This window comes from Hoplias malabaricus, chromosome 5 (genome assembly GCF_029633855.1).
Source record: "Hoplias malabaricus isolate fHopMal1 chromosome 5, fHopMal1.hap1, whole genome shotgun sequence".
NCBI lineage: Eukaryota > Metazoa > Chordata > Actinopteri > Characiformes > Erythrinidae > Hoplias > Hoplias malabaricus.
This window is the reverse complement of record NC_089804.1, coordinates 10881380-10907096: the sequence shown is the minus strand read 5'-3', so window position 1 is coordinate 10907096 and position 25717 is coordinate 10881380. Positions and strand designations below refer to the sequence as shown.

General features: G+C 41.4%; 1 protein-coding gene across 1 annotated transcript in view; it reads left to right on the top strand.

Annotated features, from left to right (window-relative positions):
* The first annotated feature begins 13701 nt into the window (after positions 1–13701).
* samd10b (sterile alpha motif domain containing 10b) overlaps positions 13702–25717 on the top strand; it is a 92734-nt gene continuing 80718 nt past the window's right edge. Inside the window, exon 1 of the mRNA XM_066672606.1 lies at positions 13702–13944. Coding sequence (XP_066528703.1) covers positions 13932–13944 — 13 coding nt within the window. The 5' untranslated portion in view covers positions 13702–13931. The remainder of the gene's footprint in view (positions 13945–25717) is intronic.

Below are 25717 nucleotides of genomic sequence, written 5' to 3'. Positions count from 1 at the left end.
TAGAGGGGTATACATCATACCTATTACTGGACTATGAAGCAGTGGAAGTGCAGTGGAGTTTTTGATCCAAATGTAAACATATAATATGACCTCACTGTTTTATTTAAAGTGAGAGTCCCCTTGAATCTTCACAGCAATGTTTGAATATTTAGTTAAAATATTTCCAGGGGCCTGGAGGTTGTGGGTTCGATTCCCACTCCGGGTGACTGTCTGAGGAGTTGGTGTGTTCTCCCCGTGTCCATGTGGGTTTTCTCCGGGTGCTCCGGTTTCCTCCCACAGTCCAAAAACACACGTTGGTAGGTGGACTGGCGACTCAGAAGTGTCTGTAGGTGTGAGTGAATGTGTGTGTTGCCCTGTGAAGGACTGGCGCCCCCTCCAGGGTGTATTCCCGCCTTGCGCCCAATGATTCCAGGTATGCTCTGGACCCCACGACCCTGAACTGGATAAGCACTTACAGATAATGAATGAATATTTCCAGGAGAGAAAAAAACCTGTTATGGGTCAATGGTGGACAACCCTTAATAACACCCTCAATTTCAGAATGTGTTCATTTTGCATTTTTGTGGAGGCGCAAAACTGCCACAGCAGGGTCCCAGAATATTGTTTTTATTTATACAAATGATATAAAATTACAGACTTTGGTTATGCTTCGGACTGAACTGCTGTTTTTCAAGGGGCAGGTTGCAGCTGAAGTCTACACAAAAATAGGAAAACATCGGTGATATTTTTGTAAAGAGCCATCTTTATCATTAGATTAAAATCTGGGGAAAGGGACCATAGCTAAAGGGAACAGAGGCTGTAAAGGAATAGCTTGTACAAATGTACTTTAAAAATAATAATAATATAAAATATTAAATTGAAGCATATTACACTGCAAGTCAATACTGCTGCAAAAATGAACATTCGCTTATTAATTCTATACTTTTTTTTCAAATCTCTTCCTGTGGAACCTGACAATATGCTACTCACTGAGTACTGCTTTAATTCCACTGAAACACACCTTCAAAGGGAAAATGATCTTCCTTCAGCATCTGCCCATTGATTCGTACTGTAAGTGTGTTTCAAGTCTGCATGTTTTCTGAAGTACAGAGAAAAGCATCAAAATGTCTGTGATTATCAGCCTTATGTCACAGATGAAACAGATGGAGATTAGGATGAAAAATGTTTGAGTATTTTTTAATGTCTGCGCACACTGATCTGGAAACAGCCACTGCACAGAGGCGGATATTAATGAGTCCTCTTGAGACTGACTCTAGTAAAGGACGTCATTATGCCTATCAGTTTTTATAATGAGACAGGGGGACAGAACAGGTCAGGTTGCATAAACAAGTGCGCGCACACACACACACACACATACAGAAAAGGGCGAGAGTGAGAGTGAGAGAGAAAGACAATAAAGCAAGCATGACTGAAGATATTGCCTAAAGGCCTTCTGTGTGTATCCTGTGAACAGCACGACATGCATTCAGTACAACTTTTTTTTTTTCATAACCTACATGACCTTCTTTTCCTACATCTTGACATATGACTGATAATTTATGTTTATTAGCGTTTATCAAATGAGTGCTATTGCACAATTGTCTGGTTGGGAGTACGCATTTTATTCAGACTTCAAACCAGACCGTAACCTCAGCATTCTACTTTTGTAGAGATATTGATCTTAAGTTTTGAAGCACATTTCAATTCTTATTCCATTTTTTCTCGTGTCTGTCTCATCCAAGCCTCATTCTGGGAGAATACAGAAGCTGTTTAATGAGATTATTGACTTTGAGGGGATTCAGAGAGCGGGCATTTAGGTCCTTGGTGCCTCAGTATAATTTCTTTTGTTGGGCTTTTATCAGATGCCGTTTGACAGGTGCAGGACAACAATGCCTCTAACCAGGCCCAGCTGGGACACTGACAGAGTAAATGGAAGTGGACAGCAGAGTGAGAGAGAGAGAGAGAGAGAGAGAGAGAGATGCCATATCTGTGTGGTTATGTGCTGTGCATCTGTATGTGGTGTGTTATCTGGATTCAATTGTACTCCGGTTTCCTCCCACAGTCCAAAAACACACGTTGGTAGGTGGATTGGTGACTCAAAAATGTCCGTAGGTGTGAGTGTGTGAGTGAATGTGTGAGTGTGTGTTGCCCTGTGAAGCACTGGCGCCCCCTCCAGGGTGTATTCCTGCCTTGCGCCCAATGATTCCAGGTAGGCTCTGGACCCACCGTGACCCTGAACTGGATAAGCGCGTACAGATAATGAATGAATGAATGAATATTTTTTGCATGTCTTATTACGTATACATATTGTATGGGATGTATCTCAAATTGAAAATGTAATATATAATATGGCAATGTATTTATGCAATAAATACATATTTGGTTTAAAATTTCCCATTCATTTGCACATTTATTTCTAATTGAAATTTTAAATTCAGTCACTACAGTGGCATATTTATTTCATTTAGTGAATTTGTACTGAATTTTTATTTGCACAGAGATTCAGAATGTTTATCGATGTCATCACTTATATTGGCCCTGTGATGTGCTGGTGCCCCGTCCAGGATGTGTTCCTGCCTTAACAGCAGTGATTCCAGGTAGGCTCCGGATCCACCACAACCCTGATCACAATGACTTGATTACAGAATATGAATTAAAGAAATAAATTGTTTAAAATTAAATGAACAATCTGCAGTGTATTTACTTCACACAATTTTAAATGTTCAGATAGAGTGTATTACATTTATTTCACTCAATCATAAATGTCCAATCATATATGTCCATCATAAATTAAGCTAAGCTGAAGCACTGGCATCTCTGAGAGCAATGCTAAACCCAGTATGTTCTCTTTGAGAAGTGCTCATTCCAGAGCAGAGCTCTATTGAAGTTTTGGCCTGAGATCCCGCCCCCTGTTCAGCCACATTACAGTCCAAACCCACCAGCTTGCCAATACAGCAGACACAAACAACTTCCTGAAGCCATGAAGTGACCAAGTGAACAAAGATTATTAGATTTTACCAGACCTATAAAGCCTCAGTGGCCTTCTTAAAATCTCCATGACAAGAGACAATAAAACGAGAGGAAAAACTGGCCATGTGTTTGAAAGATGACGTCAGAAAGACTACAAGACAGATCCAGAGTTGGCCTATGTATACATTAAAAGGTAAAAACTCTGTATTTTGTTTGTTTTATATAAAGATATTGATGATTAAAAGGCGAAGGACTGGGTTTTGTGTGTTTGATACGAAGGTGAATAACAACATGAAAACTGTAAATAAAATAAAATAAGCTTGTTTTTAAGAAATGAGGCAGACCAATATGTGTTTGTACGTGGGGTGTGTGTTTTAAACAAGGCATAAGAGTTGTGTTTGAAAATCCTCACATACTTGCCTGTTTTAAGGCGGAACAGAGAATTCATGCTTGCCAATCACCCCAACATAACCATTTCACTAGGGTAACATGACGTACACCTACTTGTGTGTTTTAAACAGATAAAATGGGAAATAAGAATTGCTTCAAAATGAGTTTTGTTTGACGAATAACGCCAATAAGAGTCGTAAACATACCTGTTTAAGGTGGAACTAAATGTTTGAATATGGAAATTGTGAATAAGGCGCATTATCTGCTTCCTAAATTCTTGATGCTGGAAGGGAAAATCAATAAGTATCAACAACCTTGTCTAGTCTAAACATTTCAGGTGGATTTGGACAGTAAAGGCTTATAAATGCAGGGAAAATTATAGTATTTCCCAAACTGGATTAAATTGTGTATGTTCTCATGCAATCAATTTTTTAAAAAGTTTTAATTACCAGATTACCTGACAAAATCTTAAAAAATTTAAATATGAAAGAATGTATGCCAATCTGTTTGCAGTTAACTCACCACTATGCTCACTGTGCTTCATAAGTAAACTGAAATGCATTCTGAATTGCATTTTCATTTCTATGGTCTTTAGGACCCTTTCAGTTGATTCGTCAGGGCGGGGCTTCACCACAAGAAGACCTCAGGAACACAATGCTGAAATATTTACAGCTTTTTTTATATTAGATAATATTAAACAGAGTAATAAATCCACTTCTGTTGTTCTTAACTAAACAAAATTTAGGGGGTGTCAAAAAACTTTTTGAAAATGTCCATGTGATGCATATGATATGCTTATGTTCACATACAAGAGTGTGCCCATGTCTTTTTTAAAAATTTTTAATTCCCACCACACCACCTCCTTTACTTTATATATATATATATATATATATATATATATATATATATATATATATATATATAAAAAGAATGCCTTCACTGCCTCAGATTTCCTCTGCTTGTTTTCGGTAAGCTAGTACTGAGAAATAATGGATTGTGACTCTTGAGATTTAAGCCAGAAATATCATTGAGGAAACCTATATATAGATAAAAGCGATGATACGCTATACATCTCATATCTATAGTCAATGGTATTAAAGATTTCTTTGATGCTTATAAATCAGCTTTTTCAAGTCAGTGTCATATACCCACAATCACTGAGGAAGATCTGAGTAGTTGTGTGACTTGTGGAAGCCACCAACAGCCTGAGATAACTCAGTGATCCACTGCCCTGCTTGGGTTGGAGCTGAGGGGACATCCATTATCAGGTTGTGGGCTTGATCACAGCTGCAGGGTGCCTCTGCAATGTGTGGAAAGGGTTTTACCTTCTTATCTGTGCATCGAAAGCAGCCAACAGATATACCATCCATCTCCTGGTAGAGAAGGTGCAAATGGGAACTGAAGCCAAGTGTTGTTTAAACCTTGCATGTGATTAAAATATGCAGGGAAATACTTTTCCCTGATAAAGAAAGCAAATTTCACACACACAAAAAAAACGTATCTTTTGGTCAGTTTCTTTTGGTACAAGGGGAAAATGATATGTGCAAATTGTAATTCTTAAATTTGACAATCTGCAATATCCCAGCTTCATCTTTCACTGCATCACATTGGACAGTCGTATGAGTGGTTAGATAAGACACACTATAATTTCAGCCATCACAACAGAAAATGGCAAACTGTGTTGTAGAATAACAGAACAGGCCCAGGCTGAATCTGTCTACTGACTCTGACTGCTTTTGGCTCACTGTTATAAAGATGCTCCTTCACTACTGGACACCAGCCACAAGCTGACGATCTGGAGACTGCCCTGGAGTGTCATTGAGTTGTCCCGTCAGCTCAATGCCTGCCTTTCATAGCACCATCAGAAACACTCGCATATAGGGGGTATCAAATCAATGGCCTCAGTTTGTTTAATGAGAAAACTCCATACTTTTGTGGCCTCAGGTTTCCCGGGCAACGTCTGTTTTTGGCATGAGCCGAGGACATGGTAAAATCAAGCTTCAATCTCTTGTGGTTCACGGTCTTTAATTGGAGGTTGGATTTGGGGCCATTTTGGACACACGTAGTCCATCCAATAAGAACACTGTCGTCTGTGTAGCTGACCTCCAGTGCCATGACCGATCACTTATAATTAATTAATCACTAATATCACTATATCAATAGTGATATAATCATGATTATAATATAATTATATGTTTATCATTAATTAATCACTAGACCTGTGCTGCCACATAGAAAGCCTATCTGCAGATTTCAGTGGAAAGTCTGAGCGTTCACGTGCACGTCAAAAAAAACTTTCTTCAAAGGATGGCAGACACAGCAGACAACCAACAAATGGCCAAAAGGGTAAGAGCCACACAGTGTCATTGTTCAACCTCAGATTGAAAAAGGCAACGGCCTCCTACGCGGCCGTTGGCACTCCAGCTCCCTCCATTACGGCGGCTCTCCGGGAAGGCCATCTTTAGTCCAGCTCCGAGCAAGAAGCCGAGGTCGTCTCCCCACCGGTTTGAGGTGCACCTGCACCGAGAGTTAAACAGGGCGGTGTTCTTATTATTGGCGACTCTATAATCAGACATTTAAGCGTCTCAGGCACTAAAAGTAACGCTACTGTGTCCTGGATGTTGCCAGGCGACTTCCCTCTGCGCTGCAGCAGCGTGAGGACCCCCCACGTGGGGACGAACGACACTTCCGCCCGCCGCAGTGAGGTTCTGAAGGAGCACCACAGTTCACTTCTGGATACCGCTCTGAAGAAGACGGACGCCAGGATCATCGTCTCCGGCCCCCTACCCACCTACAGACGAGGATGTGAGGCGTACACCAGGCCCCTCGCAACCCACTCCTGGCTCCGGTGTGGCACTGTCGGCTCTGACCTTTGTGCTCCATGGTTTTAGTGAGTTCTGCGCGTGCTCTGAGTTTGGTGCAAAGCGTGGGCGGGACTTCTCAGTGGTGCCTTGCCATTGGCTAATGAGTTTGAGTAACAACTCAGTGCCCAAGGCATTCGTTGCAGAAAAATTAGTTCACGCTTTTATTACATGAAGAATAGATTATTGCAATGCACTTTTATCAGGATGCTCCAGCAGAAACTCGAGTAAACTCCAGCTAATTCAAAATGCTGCAGCCAGGCTCCTCACTAAAACTAGAAAATTTGATCATATCAGCCCAGTCTTATCGGCCCTTCACTGGCTTCCAGTTAAATTCCGTATTGATTACAAAATTCTTTTACTCGCATATAAATCCCAACACGGTCTCACCCCTGAATCCCTGAAGACCTCATCACGCACTATGAACCACCAAGATTACTCAGATCTCAGGGCGCTTTCTCCTACAAAGCCCCTCAGCTCTGGAACAATCTTCTAGCTAGTGTCCGGGACACAGACACAGTCACTATGTGTAAGTCTAGGCTCAAAACACACTTGTTCAGTTTAGCCTTTGGCAACTAACCTCTTTCTAGTTTAAGGTTGTCGTTTCAGGAACTCATGGACATGGGGTGCTCACAATTTCTGTTACAGTCAGATCCGTCACTACACTAATGAAAATAATCACATGCTCTTTTTCTCTGCTGAACTCAACCAAACTAACTGCTTCTCTTTACTGTTTGCTGAGAAAATGGTGGCCCACTGATGGAAGATTGTTTGCTGGATTCTCCTGCGGCCCAGACCAGACCAGAGCAGCTGCTCACCTCCATCTACTGCTGCCAGCCTCTGAAAACTCACCATGATCAACTACACTGAAGTAGAAATGGACTCAGATTAGCAACACTGACTGATTCTTCCAATCTGATGCACTATTATTATGCCCCAAGATTGATGTCACCATTTTGATTATTATTATTATTATTATTATGTAGCATAATGATGCTTCATTGGTGATCATTTAAAATTCAATCTATAGTTTGATCAGAGGAGGATGGGTCCCCTTTGAGAGTCTTTGTTCCTCCCAAGGTTTCTTCCTCCAGCCTCGAGGGAGGTTTTCCTTGCCACTGTCGCATTCGGCTTGCTCGCATTGGGCTTTGATTGAAATGTTCTGTTCTGAAACTGTGAAGCTGCTTTGTGACAACATCAGTTGTACAAGGCGCTATATAAATAAATTTGATTATAATGTTTGTTACAGTGTCACTGAGTGAGATGCTGTCTCTGTCAGATGTTTTTCAAAATATAATACATTAACAGTACTCATGGCAATAAAAGATAGCTATTTTGTAGCACTAACTCTCTTATGGAATCCTGAAACCACAAATTTATGGCTTGCTTAGAAGCTCTTAATACACTGCATGTGCACTGTTCGTAATTATTTACAGATATTGTTTGCGTTTGATTTAGTTTTAATGGAGTGGAGTTAATGAAGACAGATGATCATTTTTACAGTATTATATTCAATTATTAAAAGGTTATTTCCTTTCATTATTGAAGCATCATTGAATATGACTCTTTTTCTGTCAGATGCTTGTCTCTAAGACCAACTTCTAACAAATCCTTCCTTCCAGCATTTGAAGGGGATGTGATTTCTTTTAAAAATCTCCCTAAATTAATAAATGAATGTTATTATAAAGTACACTTCATTAGATTGTTCTCGATGAATCATGTAAGGCACATTCTTTTTTGTACAACCTGTGAATTACTCTAATTACATTACATTAACAGTGTTGTCTGAAGTAAATAGTCTAGTTTTATGGATTTCATTGAAGCATTTACACTATTTCCAAAATACCACAGACACACCTTTAGTGAATTCAGTTAACTTGAGGTACATTACTTGTTAACTCCAATATTCTACTGTAATATTGTTAGTAGCAGTACCAGTAGTAGTCATAGTATTAGTAGTAGCAGCAGTTGGACCCTTGGGTGTTAAAAGCTCGTTTGTCCCCATTTACTGCAATTACAAAGTCTGTACTATTTCTGTGAGGATAGGATTGTAGCCAAAAGAACATTAGTAAAGTAAGGTACTGATGTTCTATGATTATTTCTGGATTAAAACCCAACTCTTAACTCATCCCAGAATAATCCCAAAGTAGCTTATACCTAATGCTCTATCACTCAAGAAAATAGTTCTACTGTTACAGCCCAATGCTGGATGAATTATACCCCTCTAGGCCACGTTGGGCATTGATCATAGAGTCCTTAAGCTCATTTACAGCTGCTCCAAAGTGTCCCATGTTATTTTATGCATGCTTTTGTTTGAGGATCATACAAGCTTCATTAGCAAATATGTCTGGGTTAGCAATGGGTTTACAGTGAAGGAACTAAACTCAGTAATAATTAGGAGTGTCTACAAATTTTGGACCTGTAATAGAAGTACCAGAAACAGCAGCAGTAATAGTAGAAGTCATAGAACACACACACACACACTCAGCTGGTATATGTACACTAGTCTAATATTTTAACTGCTGCTCTGTGCCTGTTTGTCTCACCATTTTGTTCATGCTCTCTCTCTCTTTGGTGTTCCAGACATATAGCCTTTATGGCCTGTGTTTAATAGATGAGAAGTAATCATTTCTTGACTGTTTCTGTAATTTCCTGTAAACAAAGATCAATCAATTGATTCATTGATTCGTTCATAGCAATAGCACCAGTATGGAAATAGCATCTTGGACACACTGTTGAGGGTATTACTTCAAAAGGAATCAATGGAAACATTCCTGAAATTTTGTTCATAACAGAAAAATTGCTAACACTGTCTATGTGCATACCATGTAAGTGTATCTAAGTGAAAAATGACAACAGGGTCAGGGTAGTTGTCCCTCAGTATATGCACTGCAGGGTACACTGGAAGGAGTCTCGTTTTATTGAAAATATATCCCACACGTTCCCATGTATTCCATGACATTATTGATTTCAATTAGACTGTAATATTTGTGTCACCCACAGAGGAATTAAAGAGCTTGTTCATGCTTTTTAGAACAGCAACAGCAGAATTTGCAAATCAGCAAATGGGAATAAGGCTATGGCTTAGCAATATACTACTGTCTTTGGCAAGTTAATTTCAGACATAACTGGGTTTACAACAAAAGCTATGTATCAAAAGAGATGTTTTTTTTTTTTTACATTAGCTAAATGTATATCATCTTAATCTTCAAATCTCAATCTTTGATGATTGCCTGTGAACTATGTGGCACAACACTGAAACTAATGTCAGCAGTTTTGTTAGCTAGCGTTATACCACTCATTCAGGCTCAGGACCTCTGTAAAAGGACAATGGTACAAAAGAGCAGAGAAATATTACAGAATGCCTGAGCAGGCACATTAACAAAGAGGGCCTTTGATATTACAGTCAGCAAAGAACAAGCTGTGCTCATACATTTTTGAAAATAATGTAGCAGTTACAGCCTAAAGGCCACCTGAGTAACATCATCATTAATATCAGTCATTAATTAGTAAATTGTGAGAAACAGTAGATGGCTTGCAAGAATGCTACAACCCAGCTACCCAGAGAATCAGTGAATACCTTTCTTTTGCAAAATGTAGTGTCACAATCACACAGCTCCAGGGACCTGGAGGTTGTGGGTTCAATTTCACACTGGGTGGCTGTGAGGAGTTTGGTGTGTTCTCCCTGAGTCTGTGTGGGTTTTTCTCATGGTCCAAAAACACATTGGTAGATGGATTGGTGACTCAAAAGTGTCCGTAGGGGTGAGTGAATGTGTGAGTGTGACCCCCTGTGAAGGACTGGCACCCTCTTCAGGGTGTGTTCCTGCCTTGCACCCAGTGATTCCGGGTAGGCTCTGGCCACATCGCGACCATGAACTGGATAATCGGTTACAGACAATGAATGAATGAATTAATCAATCATTGTCTCACAGTACTGACCTGAGGAGAAATAATAAAAAAAAAAAAAGCAACATTTTCAAAGCCCCTTCTATACTGCACTCCAAACAAAACTGCTGTAAACACAGAGCAGCATTAATCACCAACTTTCCTGGTGCTTTGTAGTGCACTGCTGATGTTTGGTTCAATTATAGCTCCAAGGAGAATTTTAGCTTTGTTGTATTGTAATTAGTAAAATCAAATATAAATACTGCATCACATCACTGCATCACCTTTGTTAGCTGCGCTGTGAAGATCAGTACCTCAAGCCTAATGAAGAGGGTGGTTAAGGGCATTAGATTCAGGCACAAATCTTTTCCTAGCCACATCATCCATACTTCTTGGGTGTCACACTGATGAACAGAATGGTTGGAAATAGAATGACTATGCACAGTTCTGAGAAACTGGGGTGTAAGGTACATTGTCTACAGAGTACTGTTTACTTGTAATCTCTTTTTGTAATCTGTAAACTACAATGCACTAAATGTTTAATCATGCACTCACAGCTTGTATGATCTTCATAGAAAACAATAAAATTAAATGCTCTGAAGACTTAAGCTCATTATGCCTAATGCCAGTTGAGTACACAGCCTCTCACTTTCACAAAAACAGTGTCTCAGCTTAGGAATGTTGAGAAGGCATCAGCTTCGTTGTGAAATATTTTAATAAATAAGAAATCAAGCAAAGTTACAGCAATTAAACACTCTGCAATGTCTGCTGAACACCTTTAAGTAATGTTTTCGTGGGGTGGACAGTTAAAGTAAATATACACTCCAGTGTATTTATTCATCATTGTAATGTGGCAGCTCAACCAGGGGTGGATTGGAACAGGGCAAGCCACCAACAGAGCACTAGAGAAATAGGCCTCAAGTGCAGAGACACACAAACAATCCCTCTGGATGTTAAGAATACTAAGACAACATGAAACACAAGAGAGGAAAACTGATAAGCTCAAAATTGAGCAAAAGAAAACAAAGGCAAGAGAGTTTCCCAAAACAAAAGGGAGGGACAAGACGAGACAAAAGAAATTAAAGATGGAACATTATTTCTGATTATTTATTTGTACCATAAAATGATAAAGAAAAGAAAATATTGAATCCCAGGAGAAACCAGAGAGAAATCCCTGGTGGAGAAACAGAAGATGGAGAGACCCAGGAGAAAACTCAAGAGCCTTTACCAAATTACCAGCCAGGCTTGCACAGCATTCTGAAACACAAAACCCAAGACTGAGCACTGAGGGGTGTGTTGGCTTCCCTTAAGTAGGAGTAGCCCAGGTGGAACCAATTGCCCCAAATTAAGAGTGTCTCTGTCTCCCTCTGGTGACTGGGGGTGGCTTAGCAGGCAGCCTCGCCCCAGCCCCAGGCAGACCTCTTACAACAATTAGTGATATTATAGGTGACAGAGTACTGAGATACATTTAGAACACATAAATGAAATCTTCTCTTGCACTTTGTCCACCAGTGGAGCACATACTTGACCAAGCTGCCAGACCCTCCTCCCGATGAACTAGAACCACTGACATTAAGAACACTTCAAGTCAGCCAGTCGTTTATTCTCTGTAATTGAACTGGAAACGCAGTAAGTGCCTAAACCATTAGTTGCACGCTGTAGGATAAGGCCACTCATTTGATGTTATGCACTTAATCTCAACTGCTCTGACTTTGTCACAGGAAATTGCATCTCTCTAGATTGACATGATCCTAGTCTTCGTGCTTCATTTTGCATTCTCTGTTTGTTTTGAGATATTTCCTTTGCTTTGTCATATCGTGTGTCACAGGAAAGTCTTCTAATAGTGTTTTAGAATTTGTTGTGTGTTTTTGGTGCCAATACTTACTAGACCCTCTTAATTAAAAACCATTAATTAGTTGAAATACCAACCATGCTACAGCCAAGCTTACACTGCAGTGTAGTGAACTGATATCATAAAACTGTGTACCACAGTTTTATATACTATAAAGTTGCTTTGGCAGTTTTAAAAAGTGCTGTTGCTTAAGATAGGAAAGAGTGTGTTTAGCAGGCGTGTTAGGAAACCTCCGATCATTCGGATCAAGGAATATTTCTGGGAAAGGTACACAGATAAAAATGTTTAGAGCATGAATGCTGGAAAATGCCATTTGTTTTCCCCATAGAAGCGAATAGACTGGATAAGGTACACTGTGTTCCAAACATCAGGCAACACTGGAGTGTGTAAACTCACCTCTTTGGTGATAAAAGCACCCAAATGGAGGTGCAAAGATGCTGCCCCTGGTGGTGATAGGTGTTTTTTCCATATCAGTGATGTCCTGGGCCCTGTAATTTGATGTGTCTCTGACTGACTAATAAAGTGTGGAAAACTGGAGGTTTATGCTGTTTTCAAAAGCAAGTTGGGCCATGAACAAAACGCTTAGTGCACGTGTTCAAAAGCCCTGCTCAATATGGTTCTGGAGGCAGTGATCCCTTGGGTGGAGATTTTCAAATACTTCACCATACACCAGTAAAGCTCTGCCTAGACCTTTGAGGTTTATCTACTCTGACTCGCAGAAATAACTCTGAAAGAAATAAATGTGCGGAGTAATTTCTAGCAGGCTATAGGCAATCCCTTTTAACCAATCACATTCATCCCTGTCTGCTGGCTGGTAACCAATAACATTCCTTCTGCCCTGTAGGCAGCGCTGCTTGCAGAACCATTTTGAGTAGTGCTTTTTCACACGAGCACACTAAGCTTGTGAAAAGTTCAGAGCATACAGACACCACACAGATCACCACAGGGGAAGCATGAGGTAAAAACACAAGAATGTCAGATTTAAATGTGTTAATCAGATAATTGTTCAGTCCGATTGTAGAAATGTACATTTACACTGCTGTATCTGTAGTGTTGCTTACTTAAAGATGCAGACCCTCAATCGGACCTTGGGATGCACCTTCTTCAGTCTAGTTCGGCCAGGAAACACAGCTCGACTCTGTGCTCTCTCAGTCTTCAGCGGTTTAACTGTCAAAATAAAAAAATAAAACTATCTAAAATTACAAATGTATTAGTAATACTAGGTCACTTGTTCCTTTACGATGCACAAAATGTCCCTTGTCTTTTTTTGTTCTAAGAAGACTGCTGTGAGGATTTAATTGCCTTTAGCCACCTAAACATTACTGAGGTCTGGTTCTGATGGATAGTTCTCAGTCACACGTCTGGCACTGGGCATGGTGACATTAGATGGTGATCCCATTCTGATGACAGTGTTTAGCTGGGGACTGTTCAGCCGGATTGTACCAGCAGTCTGACTACAACAACAACTGCAGGCACCTTAATGTTGTTTAGAGTTTAGGCTACAGACTGAAGGCTGGGAATACAGGAGTAGGGTCACTGTCTCTAGAGGTTGACCAGTCTCGGCGACCCCTTCCTTGTCTGTGATGAACGGTGCTGTTAGAGAGCACACCGGGGCGGAGAGCGCCGAGAGACAGGTGCCAGAGTAGAGGGAGGAGCTGAACGGGGTTCCGGGCACGCTGGGTGTGTTTGTATGTTAAACCTATGAGCGAGAGAGAGAGAGTGAGAGAGAGAGAGAGAGAGAGAGATTGTGGGGCATGACCGGAGACGAGAGAAGCGCAGCCACTCCACACCACTCACTCCACATCGGCTTCACAGCGCTTCACTTCCCTCTCACAGCGCGGCGTTTCGGAGCCCACAGGAGTACGGAGGTCACAGCAAGTGTCCCTCGCCCCGGTTTCCTCTCTCTCTGTCTCTTTCTCTTTCTCTCTGGACGCAGATAAACATGGAAGAGCCTCAGTAGAGCCACCACGGAGAGATACACGCTAATACCGAGCATGGCCGTGGACGGTAAGGGATGCTGCTAGGTTCCGTTCACCGCGGTATGTTTAGCCTAAACCTGACCCTTTATTTATGAGCTTCTCTGCCGCTGACCTCGCGGCTCCTCGGCGCGGTGTAGTGTGCCTGGGACTTTGGCTGTTGTGTTGTTGAATGGGAGGAGAATACGAGTAATGGACTTAAGCTCTGTGTGTTTGCTTAGTTCGCTCGTTTAAAGATGTACAACTCATTTGTAGAAAGTTTTAGGGGCTCTGACACTCCTGACAAAACTCGCAGTGAGTGTCAGCGTTTGGGGACCGGTATATTCTCCGCCGCCACACTGTAAACAAACACTGAGGTCCGTACATAGCGTCTCTGCTCATCCCAGCAGGTGCGGTTTTACACGATTTACTATTGTTTCTTTTGGTGTATTTCTCTGGTAATTATTAAACCCGTATCTGTACTTTACTGGACAGTCAAACAGCTGAGGTGAGAGACACAGAGAAGCCGAGGGAACATGTGGTAGAGTTTTTACACAGTGGTGTAATTCTAAAACAGTGAAGGGGATGTTGTTATAAAAGTGTAGACACCTCTCGCGGTTCTTGTACGAGGTCTTGGACCTGCTCTGGCAGCTGTATTTCACTCTAAGTGCTTTCAGGAGACTTGGAGCAGTTTGGCGAGGTGTAACTACATTAAAGGTATTATACACACTCTGGTTGTGTTGTTATGCTTGTATGTGTCTCTGTAAGTACCAGGAAAAAAACATCACGTTGTTTGGGGGGGGACCAAGATCTGTTTTCACACTTACATTGCGGGGACATATCCGTTTGGGAACCAACATCATTAAATTATTACATTTTAAGGTGAATACAGGTTAAGGTTAAGAATTATGTATGGGTTAGGGAAACACTTGTGTGTGTGTGTGTGTGTGTGTGGTTGAATGACACTTACACAGATGATGATAACTTAGAGGAAATCACGTTTCATCTGCAGAACACATGGTGTGCTGAATGTTTTTGAAAATTTTTGAAAATACCCATTTTGCAGTAGTTTATTATATAAATATGGAAAACACCAACACATCTGGAAAAACTCAAGGCATAATTTAAAAATAAATATATAATATATGAGAGCAGTGTCTCTCTCACACACACCTGGAGGTGTTCATGTTTTTCTTTCATGAAAATCAGAAATAATATATATACATGTGTGTGTGTGTGTGTGTGTGCAATTGAATTTCTTTGAAAAAAACCAAAACAAAACACAATAAAGTCAGCTACACTCTTAGTTTGAATGTAAACTGGTTTTACTCGACTCCTAATCTGAATTCACAATAACATGTTTTGTTTAATCACCTCAGGCTTGGAGATCCAGTGCTGTCTGTGCATGAATTACTGCATGTGTAATATTTTCTCTTGAGACTCTTATCAAAGGCACCTTGATTGGACAAATTTATTGCACTTGATTTAAATGAAGTACGCTTATTTGTTTCACTGGCTATTATTCCATAATCTGCATTAACAGCACTGATCCGTACGTCTCACGCAAAGAAACATTCACATTTATTAACCGTTAATTCTTGTCTGTGCCCTAAACAGAGAGATGTATTCAATCTAGACTAGAAGAAAGTTGGGGTTCTGCCATGTCAATCTGCTCTGTAAAACACCACAGAACTGTGTCCGGGAAATATCCACCATATTATCTATCACCCCACTTATGCAAGGACATTATCTATTCCAATCTATTGAAAAAAATGTTTTGCATAATATTTGGCACAATTTTGTGCAGTTATTTGCTCTTAGAATGTGAAATAGAATGTAAGTGGTGGTCTTTGTCTCTTGCACAGTGCTGTATATTTACACTGTACATATACAGTGGGCTACTCATGCATTCACTGCAGTCAGATTCACCCAAATGAAAACCAGCACACCTTTTCAAACAGGCCATTCTGTAACATGCTCTGAAAGCGAGATTGTGTGTTTGAGAATTCTTGGAATCAAACTCATTTCTTGGTTGTTTTGTCCACTGTGATATGTCTTGGGGCAGTGGGTGAATTTGTGTATATTCCAGAAGAACAAACAGCCCATCCTCTATCAGCTGATGCGATTTTAAGCCTGGCCAAGTGGTCACTGGTAGTGACTGTTTCTTTCCACATCGGTGGACACTGTGTTTTCAGCTTCTGTTTCAGTAAACCAGTAATTAACTTTATCCTTTTTCCTGGCTAATTTTTCAAGTCATCTCACATTTCTCTTTCCCTCTCATTAAAATGCCATGAGAAAAGCTTTGATGCCTCTTTCCTGGATCGTACAAACAGTAACCTTCCAGTTCGAGGTAGCTCATTTGTGCTGACATAGGACCTGCTGCTCCTACACATACCCTGACCTTAAATGAATCACGCAGAGTTCTTTAATCTTTTCTCTGTGCGCTACATCTGCATGTCAAGGTCAAATACCACATACAATAATTTAACACATTCCTTGTAACAGCTGCGGCAGTTGTTCATTTGCTTAAAAAGCAGGTTTTGAGTTACTGTTTTGTCTAATTTTTACTTACTAGAGAGAAATACGGCAAAACGTTTGACTATGGTAATCTACTATTAGCCATTGATATGATACACTTTCATTCATTCATTATCTGTAACCACTGATCCAGTTCAGGGGCATGGTGGGTCTGGAGTCTACCCGGAATCACTGGGCGCAGGAACACACCCTGTAGGGGGCACCAGTCCTTCACAGGGTGACACACACTCACACCTATGGACACTTTTGAGTTGCTAAACCAAGTACCTGTTTTTGGACCGTGGAAGGAAACCGGAGCACCCGGAGGAAACCCACGCGAACACAGGGAGAACACACCACACTCCTCAGAAACTCCGGAGTGGGACTTGAACCCACAACCTCCATGTCCCTGGAGCTATGTGACTCTGACACTACCTGCTGTGCCACCGTGAGGGCCGGTTTGATACACAAATATTGCATATTAAAAAGCACAGTAGCGTGCATTCATATAATCATGAGGAAAAAAAAACAACTGAGTACAAAGCCATTGAGAAAGATTCACATTTTCAATGCTCTGTGTCACAGCCTGCCACATTTACACACACTGTGTAAGGCGACAGACTGAATGGCTTTAGTCAACTGAAGTCCATTGACATCATCCCCGGTGCGTGTGAGGAACCACTATTTAGGAGCCATCTGGGCTGCGGGAGGGCACCCTGTAAAAAATCCCCAAAACAAACAGAGAAGTGATAGATTTAAAAAAGGCCACTGTTTTCTTTCTGAACTCAAACGGGTCTTTGTTGTTTTTTCGTCACATATTTGCTAACACCATTGGAGTGGCTGAGTGGCCATTTGGTAGCCTGCCCAAAAGGTGGCTTAGAAGTGCTTTTGAAATGTGATCCCTGCTCTGGTGGCACGGCTGGGTTTGTTTGTGTGTGTGTGTGTGTCTGTGCGTGTAGGCAAGCATCTCTATGTTCCCACAGGCTTTGCTTCCACCTTAAAGCCTCAGTACCTTTAGCCCTTCATCCTTTCAGCATCGTCACTCTTCAGCAGACAATGGCTTGTGCTGTTGATCTAAAAGGGATGTGTCTGTGTGTGATCCTTTGTCCTTCTGCTTGTTTTATAGGCTTTGTTTGTGTATCTGTGTGTGTGTGTGTTGCATAATTTTGTCCACTGCTAATTCACAGCCTGTTGCACTTTTGTCATCTTGAATGTCCTCTCTGTCTCATTCTCTCTCTCTCTCTCTCTCTCTCTCTCTCTCTCTCTCTCTCTCTCTCTCTCTCTCTCCCTCTCTCTCTCACACACACACACACACACACAAACAAAAACACAACATCTGCACTAGCAAGGCTATTACCCCATACTGTTGCAGCCATCATCACAATCAAACACCATAAAATCAACCATAAAACTCACTGAGGTGTGTGTGTGTGTGTGTGGAGAAAGAGAGACAGACAGAGAGAGAGAGAGAGAGAGAGAGAGGGAGAGCTATAGGAATGACTTATGTAGTGTATAATTGTGTCTTCTTTGTTCTTCATTTCAAGTCAATTTATATGATAAAGGACCCTGAAATCTGTAGCACACTTCCAGTGCATAAGCTTTGTACCTGAGTAAAGCTATTTAACCGAGTAGTAAATGTTTATTTACTCAGAACGCTGCCAATATTAGTCTAAATGCATATTATATAAAAACCTTGCCTCATGGATGCCTGGGATTATTTGTAGTTATAATGTAATACCTGTTTTGACTAATTCATTCATTGTCTGTAACTGCTTATCCAGTTCAGGGTCGTGGTGGGTCCAGAGCCTGCCCGGAATCACTGGGAGCAAGGCGGGAGCACACCCTGGAGGGGGCGCCAGTGGGGCTCGAACCCAAAGCCTCCGGGTCCCTGGAACTGTGTGACTGCGACACTACCTGATGCGTGACTCAGTCAGTGAAACCACAGTCGATCAGAAAAGGTTCAGATTTGTCCTTTCTTTCTGCCTTATGTATGTGTGGGGGTTTGGTCTGACAGGAATATGTAGATTATAGTAGGTGAATTCACATTGGTGTAAACCTTTAGACATGTAGGGTGTATTTATGTGTAAAATAAACACTAGACAGAAGTGAGCCTATTTTTATTTTGACCCTAAATGGCAGAGAAATCCATAATTGCATTTACAACTATATACCAATGTACAGTACCTTTTTAAAACAGACAAAGCCACAAAGCAGCTTAAGAGAGATCCAGGTCCTGACCCTTAATTAGCAAGCCAAGGTTGATGGGAGTAAATGGTGTATTATTATTTGTAAAAATATTGTTTCTCATGCTCTGCACTAGTTTCTGCTCTATGTGGGAGATGAATGCGGTTTAATCCTCGCTGTGATGTAATGGACAGACTGGCCTGAGGCACATTCACTGATTTGATGATTGATTGTGAACATGGCCAGACAGTTTTAGCGTCCTGTTCCCCAGACTGCTCGGTCTTCATCATCCATTCAGAGAGAGAGAGAGAGAGAGAGAGAGAGGAGGGGGTGAGCAAAGTGAACATGTATGGTGGACACGTATGGGTTTGGAGGAAGGTAAGAGGGGGTGGGGGGGCTTTCAGTAAACATTTACTCTGTCCCTATGGGCCTCAGACAGATTGATTAAGTGTTAAAAGCACAGAGGGATCAATACAGTTTCAATCAAAAAGCGTCTACGAGCGAGTAGATAGAGAGAGTGAGAAAGAGGCAGTGAGAGAAAGAGCTTGGCAGGTAGCGGGAGACTAAAGAGGGTGGGAGAGATATAAGGCGGTGCTGAGGAAAGAGGGACGGAGGAAAGTGGAAAAGTGGAACAGAGGGAATTAGGGGTGAACACCTGGACCTGGCCAGGATTAAAACTCATGTTTGAAAATCATGTTGACAATCAGATGATTTATTTTTATTTTAGCTGTGTTCCAATTTCACGACGATGAGCCGGCCGGGTACTTGCTCATTTTTAGATCTGATTGCTGTCGTTATGCCTTGCCAGAAATGTCGGCTGTTTGGAAATGTTTCAAAGCGTGTGCGGAGGACTAGTTTCTCATGTCTGCAGTGAAATAATTGTCTGAGGAGGAGATACAGCATTTACATTTGTGGTATTTGGCAGGCAATCTTATCCAGACAGACTCACAGCTTGAGTCATGTCACAGACATAAGTGAATGTAATCTTAGGAGTGTTACATAGCGACTCTTATTGGTGGGGCGTAGTTACCTAGACTGGGAATCGAACCTGCGTACTCTCCAGCCAGTTAAGGGTACAATATCCTACCTTTTCATCTTTCACTTTTTATATTTGTGTGATTTTACATTAGTGGCACATTGGGGCTTCATATGTGACTCATTTATTGAGTTTAATATGGATCTATATATGGTCATTATCCAGTAAAAAACTCCATCCATCCATCCATTATCTGTAAGCACTTATCCAGTTCAGGGTCACGGTGGGTCCAGAGCCTACCTGGAATCATTGGGCGCAAGGCGGGAATACACCCTGGAGGGGGCGCCAGTCCTTCACAGGGCAACACAGGCACACACACATTCACTTACACACTCACACCTACGGTCACTTTGAGTCGCCAATCCACCTACGTGGAACGTGTGTTTTTGGACTGTGGGTGGAAACCGGAGCACCCAGAGGAAACCCACGCGGACACAGGGAGAACACACCAACTCCTCACAGACAGTCCCAATAAAAACATATAGCTCAAAAATAGCAACTTTAATTTTCACTGGAAGTCAGTGTAAATATATTATATTCCAACAAATTTTGGGCATTTCTCTTGGACCATTCATCATGAAATATTCACACAATGCGAAGGACAGTGGCTGTGTTCAAACAGTGTACTAAACTAAAAATGGACAAAAGTACAGATACCTTTTTTTCATTAGACAGCAATGATATATTGGTATAAGCAAATGTGAAAAACTGTGGTCTCTACATAAACTTCCATACCCATGCTGCTGCAGGTTGTTTTACACTCTGCCATTAAGCATGGTATATATCAATGTCTTGCTTTGTGATTGTGCTTTGTAAAAGCAGTCCTGGCAGAAACTTGATTCGGTTGTAAAGAAGTCGTAATGAATATTTGGGGTTGCTATATAAATCCCGTTCTCCAGTTGGAATAGAGAAGGAGAGTGATGGCTGACTGGACCGATATAGGCATTCTGGTGTTAATATATTAGAAATGTTGAGATTAGGATAATTGGCTGTGATGAGGGAAACACTCAGTGGTTTAGCTGTTCACACCACTCTCGCTTTCTCCTTCCCTGGCCTTCTTACTCATTTCTCCAGAGCTAGTACAGTTACTTTTTCCTTTTTTTCGTTCTCATTCTTGTACTTCTCCTGTCGTATTAGGGAAGGCATGGGCCCGTGTCCAATATCTAGCCTTTAATTAGCATTCTGAGAGAGAGAGAGAGAGAGAGGGGGGGGAGAAGGGGAGCAAAAGAGAAACGATATTGAAACGTAGAAAATGCTGAGTGGGTGATAATAATTAGGCCTAATTTCATACAGCCATTTTTCCCTGTCTCCCCACTCTTTCTTGCAGTCTTGCTGACCCAACGGAAGGCAGTGGCCTGGAGCTTGTAAGCAATCGATGTTCACGTCCTCCTTTTACGGCAGGATTTACAAAAGTCTAAGAAGAAGCTTGGATTAATAAGCTTTCCTCACTGGACATCTTCTTTTCACTTTGTTTGTCTACAGCATTATTAACAATACTCTACATGTCCAATATATGTTTTAATAGCTGTCCTTCAGTACAAGTGGCGGGTGCTGGTCTTTCAAGGAGGGGAAGCTCAATTTCGGCCTACATCATAAAATGTGTCGGTTTATTTATACTACCCTCCGTTCCTTTTCAAGAAAATGATCTGTGACCCTGTCGTACCAACAAGGCGTCTTTTCCAGGGACTTGACTAGTGACCTCTCAATGGCGAGCAGAGCTAGGCTGCTTAAACGGCCTTGACCCATGTGAAGTGTGTCCGCCTGTGCTCCCACGGATCTTTACACCAAAGGATCGCTGATTCGCACATTTTGTTGTCAATCAAAAAGGGATTCAACCTCAGACAGATCATCCAATCATCATGCAGAAGCTGAGCGTCCGGGCCAGCCGAGGCCAGCCCACTGCCCCATAGACCCCCAGAGATGCTGAGCGTCCGATGGGCGGGACAAAGCCCAGCATTTATCCAATGACTCGTCTCGTTTCGCTGCACTTCGCTATTAAACTCTGTGGACGCTGAGCGTCTACACTGTTTAAAGCACTGTGAAGCTGCGGGAATGATTGAGAGGAAAGCCGCGTCTTTTCCAGTCATAAGAAGCTGATTCTGAACATAAGTTGAGCGCGTTGTAGTGCATATTTATTCAATGACATGTACACACAACAGTATATATATGATCACTTATTTTTTGACATTTTAGGGGAAGCTGAGCTTCCCTTGCAGTCTTAGAGCAATCGCCTCTGTTCAGTACAAGGAGGATTATTTGAAAACTGTACAGTAGATGGAACATTAAGTCTCCTGCCAAATTTATTAACTGACTGTATACTACAGTAAACAGTAATAGAAACATGTATAAATATTTTGTGTTACGTTGTAGAGCTTACATATATATTTTATAATAAAGATGGTATATGTTGATGGTATAACATACTGCCCTGCGTATGGTTGATGTTTTGTGGCAGTGATGTTTCAGCAGATGCAGATAGTCCATAGAAATATTAAGGTCACTGCATCTTTGATTTCCTGAATCTGGACTGAGTCATTTTTTTTTCAACTTAATATTTTTCTTGACTGAAATATTTCTGGGACCAATGTACACTCTACGCGAAAGAATGATTTTCATAACATCTGATCACTTGTGGCCTTGCTCCTACCTTTAAAAGCACATGTCACATCGTGAGAATCTTTTAACTGCAATATGTCAGCACATTGACTCAGAGTCAGTGGGAGTCAGAATGAAGGGGTTGAATAATTACATATTAATAGGGTGGCTATAATTTGGTTTCCAAAAAAGAAGAAATTTGGGGCAGACAAACACATGCTTTATGGACAGGTAATATTCCTTTCTCGTCAGCTGCTGACAGTGTATGTATGATCACGGAAAGCCTGTTATTTTCTGTTCATACAACGCAACAAGTCTGAAGCACCGTGTTGAGATGACATTAAAGCAACTCGTTTACTAGAAAGATACAAGATAACATTTTAACATTTAAGGTTTTCTAAAACCTTACTTACTTTTCTATAAGGGTCCGACTGATAAAACGGTTATGTAAAAAATTCACAGCCCCATTTATTTTGAGTAACACGTCGCTCTGATGTTCTGGCTTTAATAATCCAGAGTGTGTCTTTCCGTTTTTGTCTAAAGTTAAACAAAAAGCTGTGCAGAGGTATTTGACACATCAGAAAGTCAGTAACGGTGAGATGTGTCTGTGTATTGGTGTCGTTATAGGAACAGACAAGATGACTTTCTGTTTGTTAAATACTTAGCCGGGGACACAGAAACATTCTCCAAACATAAAGAAGAGACTATGATAAATATTACCTCAACAACATTTAACACATTTCTGTTCAAGGCTCCAGTAAAACACAGCTGCTCACCGTGGTAGACGTGGGCCTACAGCGCTGAAGCGGGCGAGTGTCTCCAGATTCAGCACCTAACTCACTGACCCCTTGAACCCTTCTACCCCTTGCGCCTTCTGCTCACCTTTCAATAACGTCAAAGTGAACACTTCAATGAAGGGTTTAGAGCGTATGGCAAGAAATGGGGCGGGGAAAAGCCTGAAGACAGCACAATTTAGACATATTTTAGGTCCCAAAAAGGTGACTTGTCTGTGGAAAAGAGGACATCTGGTCATCCTACTTAGTAAAAATTACTTATTAAATCACTCAGGTCACTCCAGTGACCGTTGTGCAGATGATCAATCCGTCAATCATTGTTCTGTGTGGTTTTGGTTGGAATAGGGGTGAGACAATGTCTGTATAGGGCAGATAGGTACATGCCCACTGTAAACTGAAATAGTGTAAGGCACTCTGGAGATGCAGGGACTTCACTTCTCTCTTAAATTAAACCTTAAAATATGACTCTATGAATCAACTAATCTACAAACTCAAAACTGTTCAGGTGAAGTGAAGGGGGAACTTGCAAAAATGTCCAGATCCAGTATCTTGAATGGGAGAGCTCCAAAACCTGAATTGTGAGTAAATACCCTATCACTCTTTAGCAATTACTATTCATTCACAGCCAGTGCCCTTGAGACGGTGGTGTTAATGAGTCACCCGACTTTGAAGCCGAACTGAAATGCCTCTGTGCTGCAATTTTCACCTCATATTAACCACAAAACCTTTCCGGACATATCAGCGCTCAGCGATGCTGCATTTGTGGGCAGTGTTGATTTCTTATCGCCTACTGAACAGTTGGAATATAGGCCATCGCCATGCTGGCTGCCTGGGTGAAAAAGCTCCGCACATTGTGGACAGACGAGACAGGTTCTGGTGTCGAAAAAGCAATTACACCGTGATTTTCACATCAGTATTATCATCCCCACCCAGCTCTCGCTAGCGCTAATGGGTGTGTTGCAAACCAGAGAACCAGAGTGGGGGTTGTGGGTTGAGGGGATAGAGAAATCATCCATCCTTGCTCTCTCATAGGATGATGAACAGCCCTCTATGCTCCCTCCATCCCTCAAAATAGAAGCCATGAGCCGTTTCCCTCTCTCTCTCTTTCTCTCTCTCTTTCTGTTTCTTTCCTCTTGTTTCCTGTCCTTTTTACCATGCTGCTCTGCTCCCTGTATAGCTTTCACTCTCTTTCAGCATCTGTTTACCCTCTGTCTATCTGTTTGTCTTCTGCATGCCTGTCATCTAGTAGCCTCTCTCTCTCTCTCTCTCTCTCTCTCTCTCTCTCTCTCTCTCTCTCTCTCTCTCTCTCTCTCTGTGTGTGTGCCTCTGTCTCCTGGCCATCCAGTCAAACACAAATGAGGTGTGGGCAGGAATGTGGATAGATGGGGGATTGTTTATTAAGCTCTGCCGGCAGGGGCAGATTGGCTGGAGATGCTGATATGAGCTGACATTGGTGGTGTTTTTGCTTCCTTTTTCTTTTTGCTTAAGCCTAGCTGTCCCACTCCAGCCACACCAACACACACACACACACACACACACACACACACAGTTATCTTAAAAAGAAGGTTAAAGGATTAAAGTGGGCCATCTATCTTCCACCCCAGAGCAAAAACAGCACTAACCTTACATACTTATTTGTGGGTACACATCTTTGTGTTTTTGTTTGCATGTTATGTTTGTGTTATGGTTGAATGTATGGTATATTCTGATACATGTGATATATTGTGAACATGTCAGAATCGGCCTTTAATTTCTTCAGTGTTTTGTAAAAATGGCCATAAATGCATGTTATTCATTTTTCATGAGATATTTTAAATAAAATACTGTTTGCACAAGAAAGGGAGAAATGCAAGTATTTCAAAAACTTGTAACAACCAAGGCCCAATTTGCCTTCTTTCAAAAGCTTAATTCCTGCTTCAGATATGAAAAAGTCCACAGGTGTTTCAGTCCATCCAACACTCTGTAATGTTTTGGAACTAAGAAGAACAACTGCTGTTGTTGCTGTAGTTTTAATAAGTGAAATTTCTCCCATCATTGGTGTTGCAGGGCTCGAACCTACAACCCCAGCCCCAGGACCCTGGAGCTGTGTGACAGCGACTCTTTTGGAATATGACATGCACTTTTCAAAAAACCCAAACAATTCCCCAGTTTCAACATTTAAAATGCTGCCTTACTACTTGTAAATGTACTTAGGGGATTGCTGTTTATATCCTTTTCTTTTCCCTAGGTACTACAGCTTTATAAATGACACATTACACATTCATTTTTCTTTACATTAGAAGTGCTTAAAATATATTAATGGCTTTTCTGACTGTAAAATTTGGTGTGAAATGTGTTCTCTACACGTGAGTGGAAAATACCAAAGCACATTAAAATAAAACAGCAGATTCCTTCATTAACTTACCGTCTGTAAGTTCAGGGTCGTGGTGGGTCCAGAGCGTACACTGAATCACTGAGCACAAGGTGGGAACACACTCTGAAGGGGGCGCCAGTCCTTTGCAGGGCAACATAAACACACACTAGCCAATCCGCCTACCAAAGTGTGTTTTTGGATCATGGGAGGGAATTGGAGCACCTGGAGGAAGTGGACACAGAGAACACAACAAACAAGAGTATATTAGTGTTCCATAAGAACACATTTAACAACTTCACAAGTGTGTGTGTGTGTGTGTGTGTGCAGGTTCCATGTCTTGTCAAAT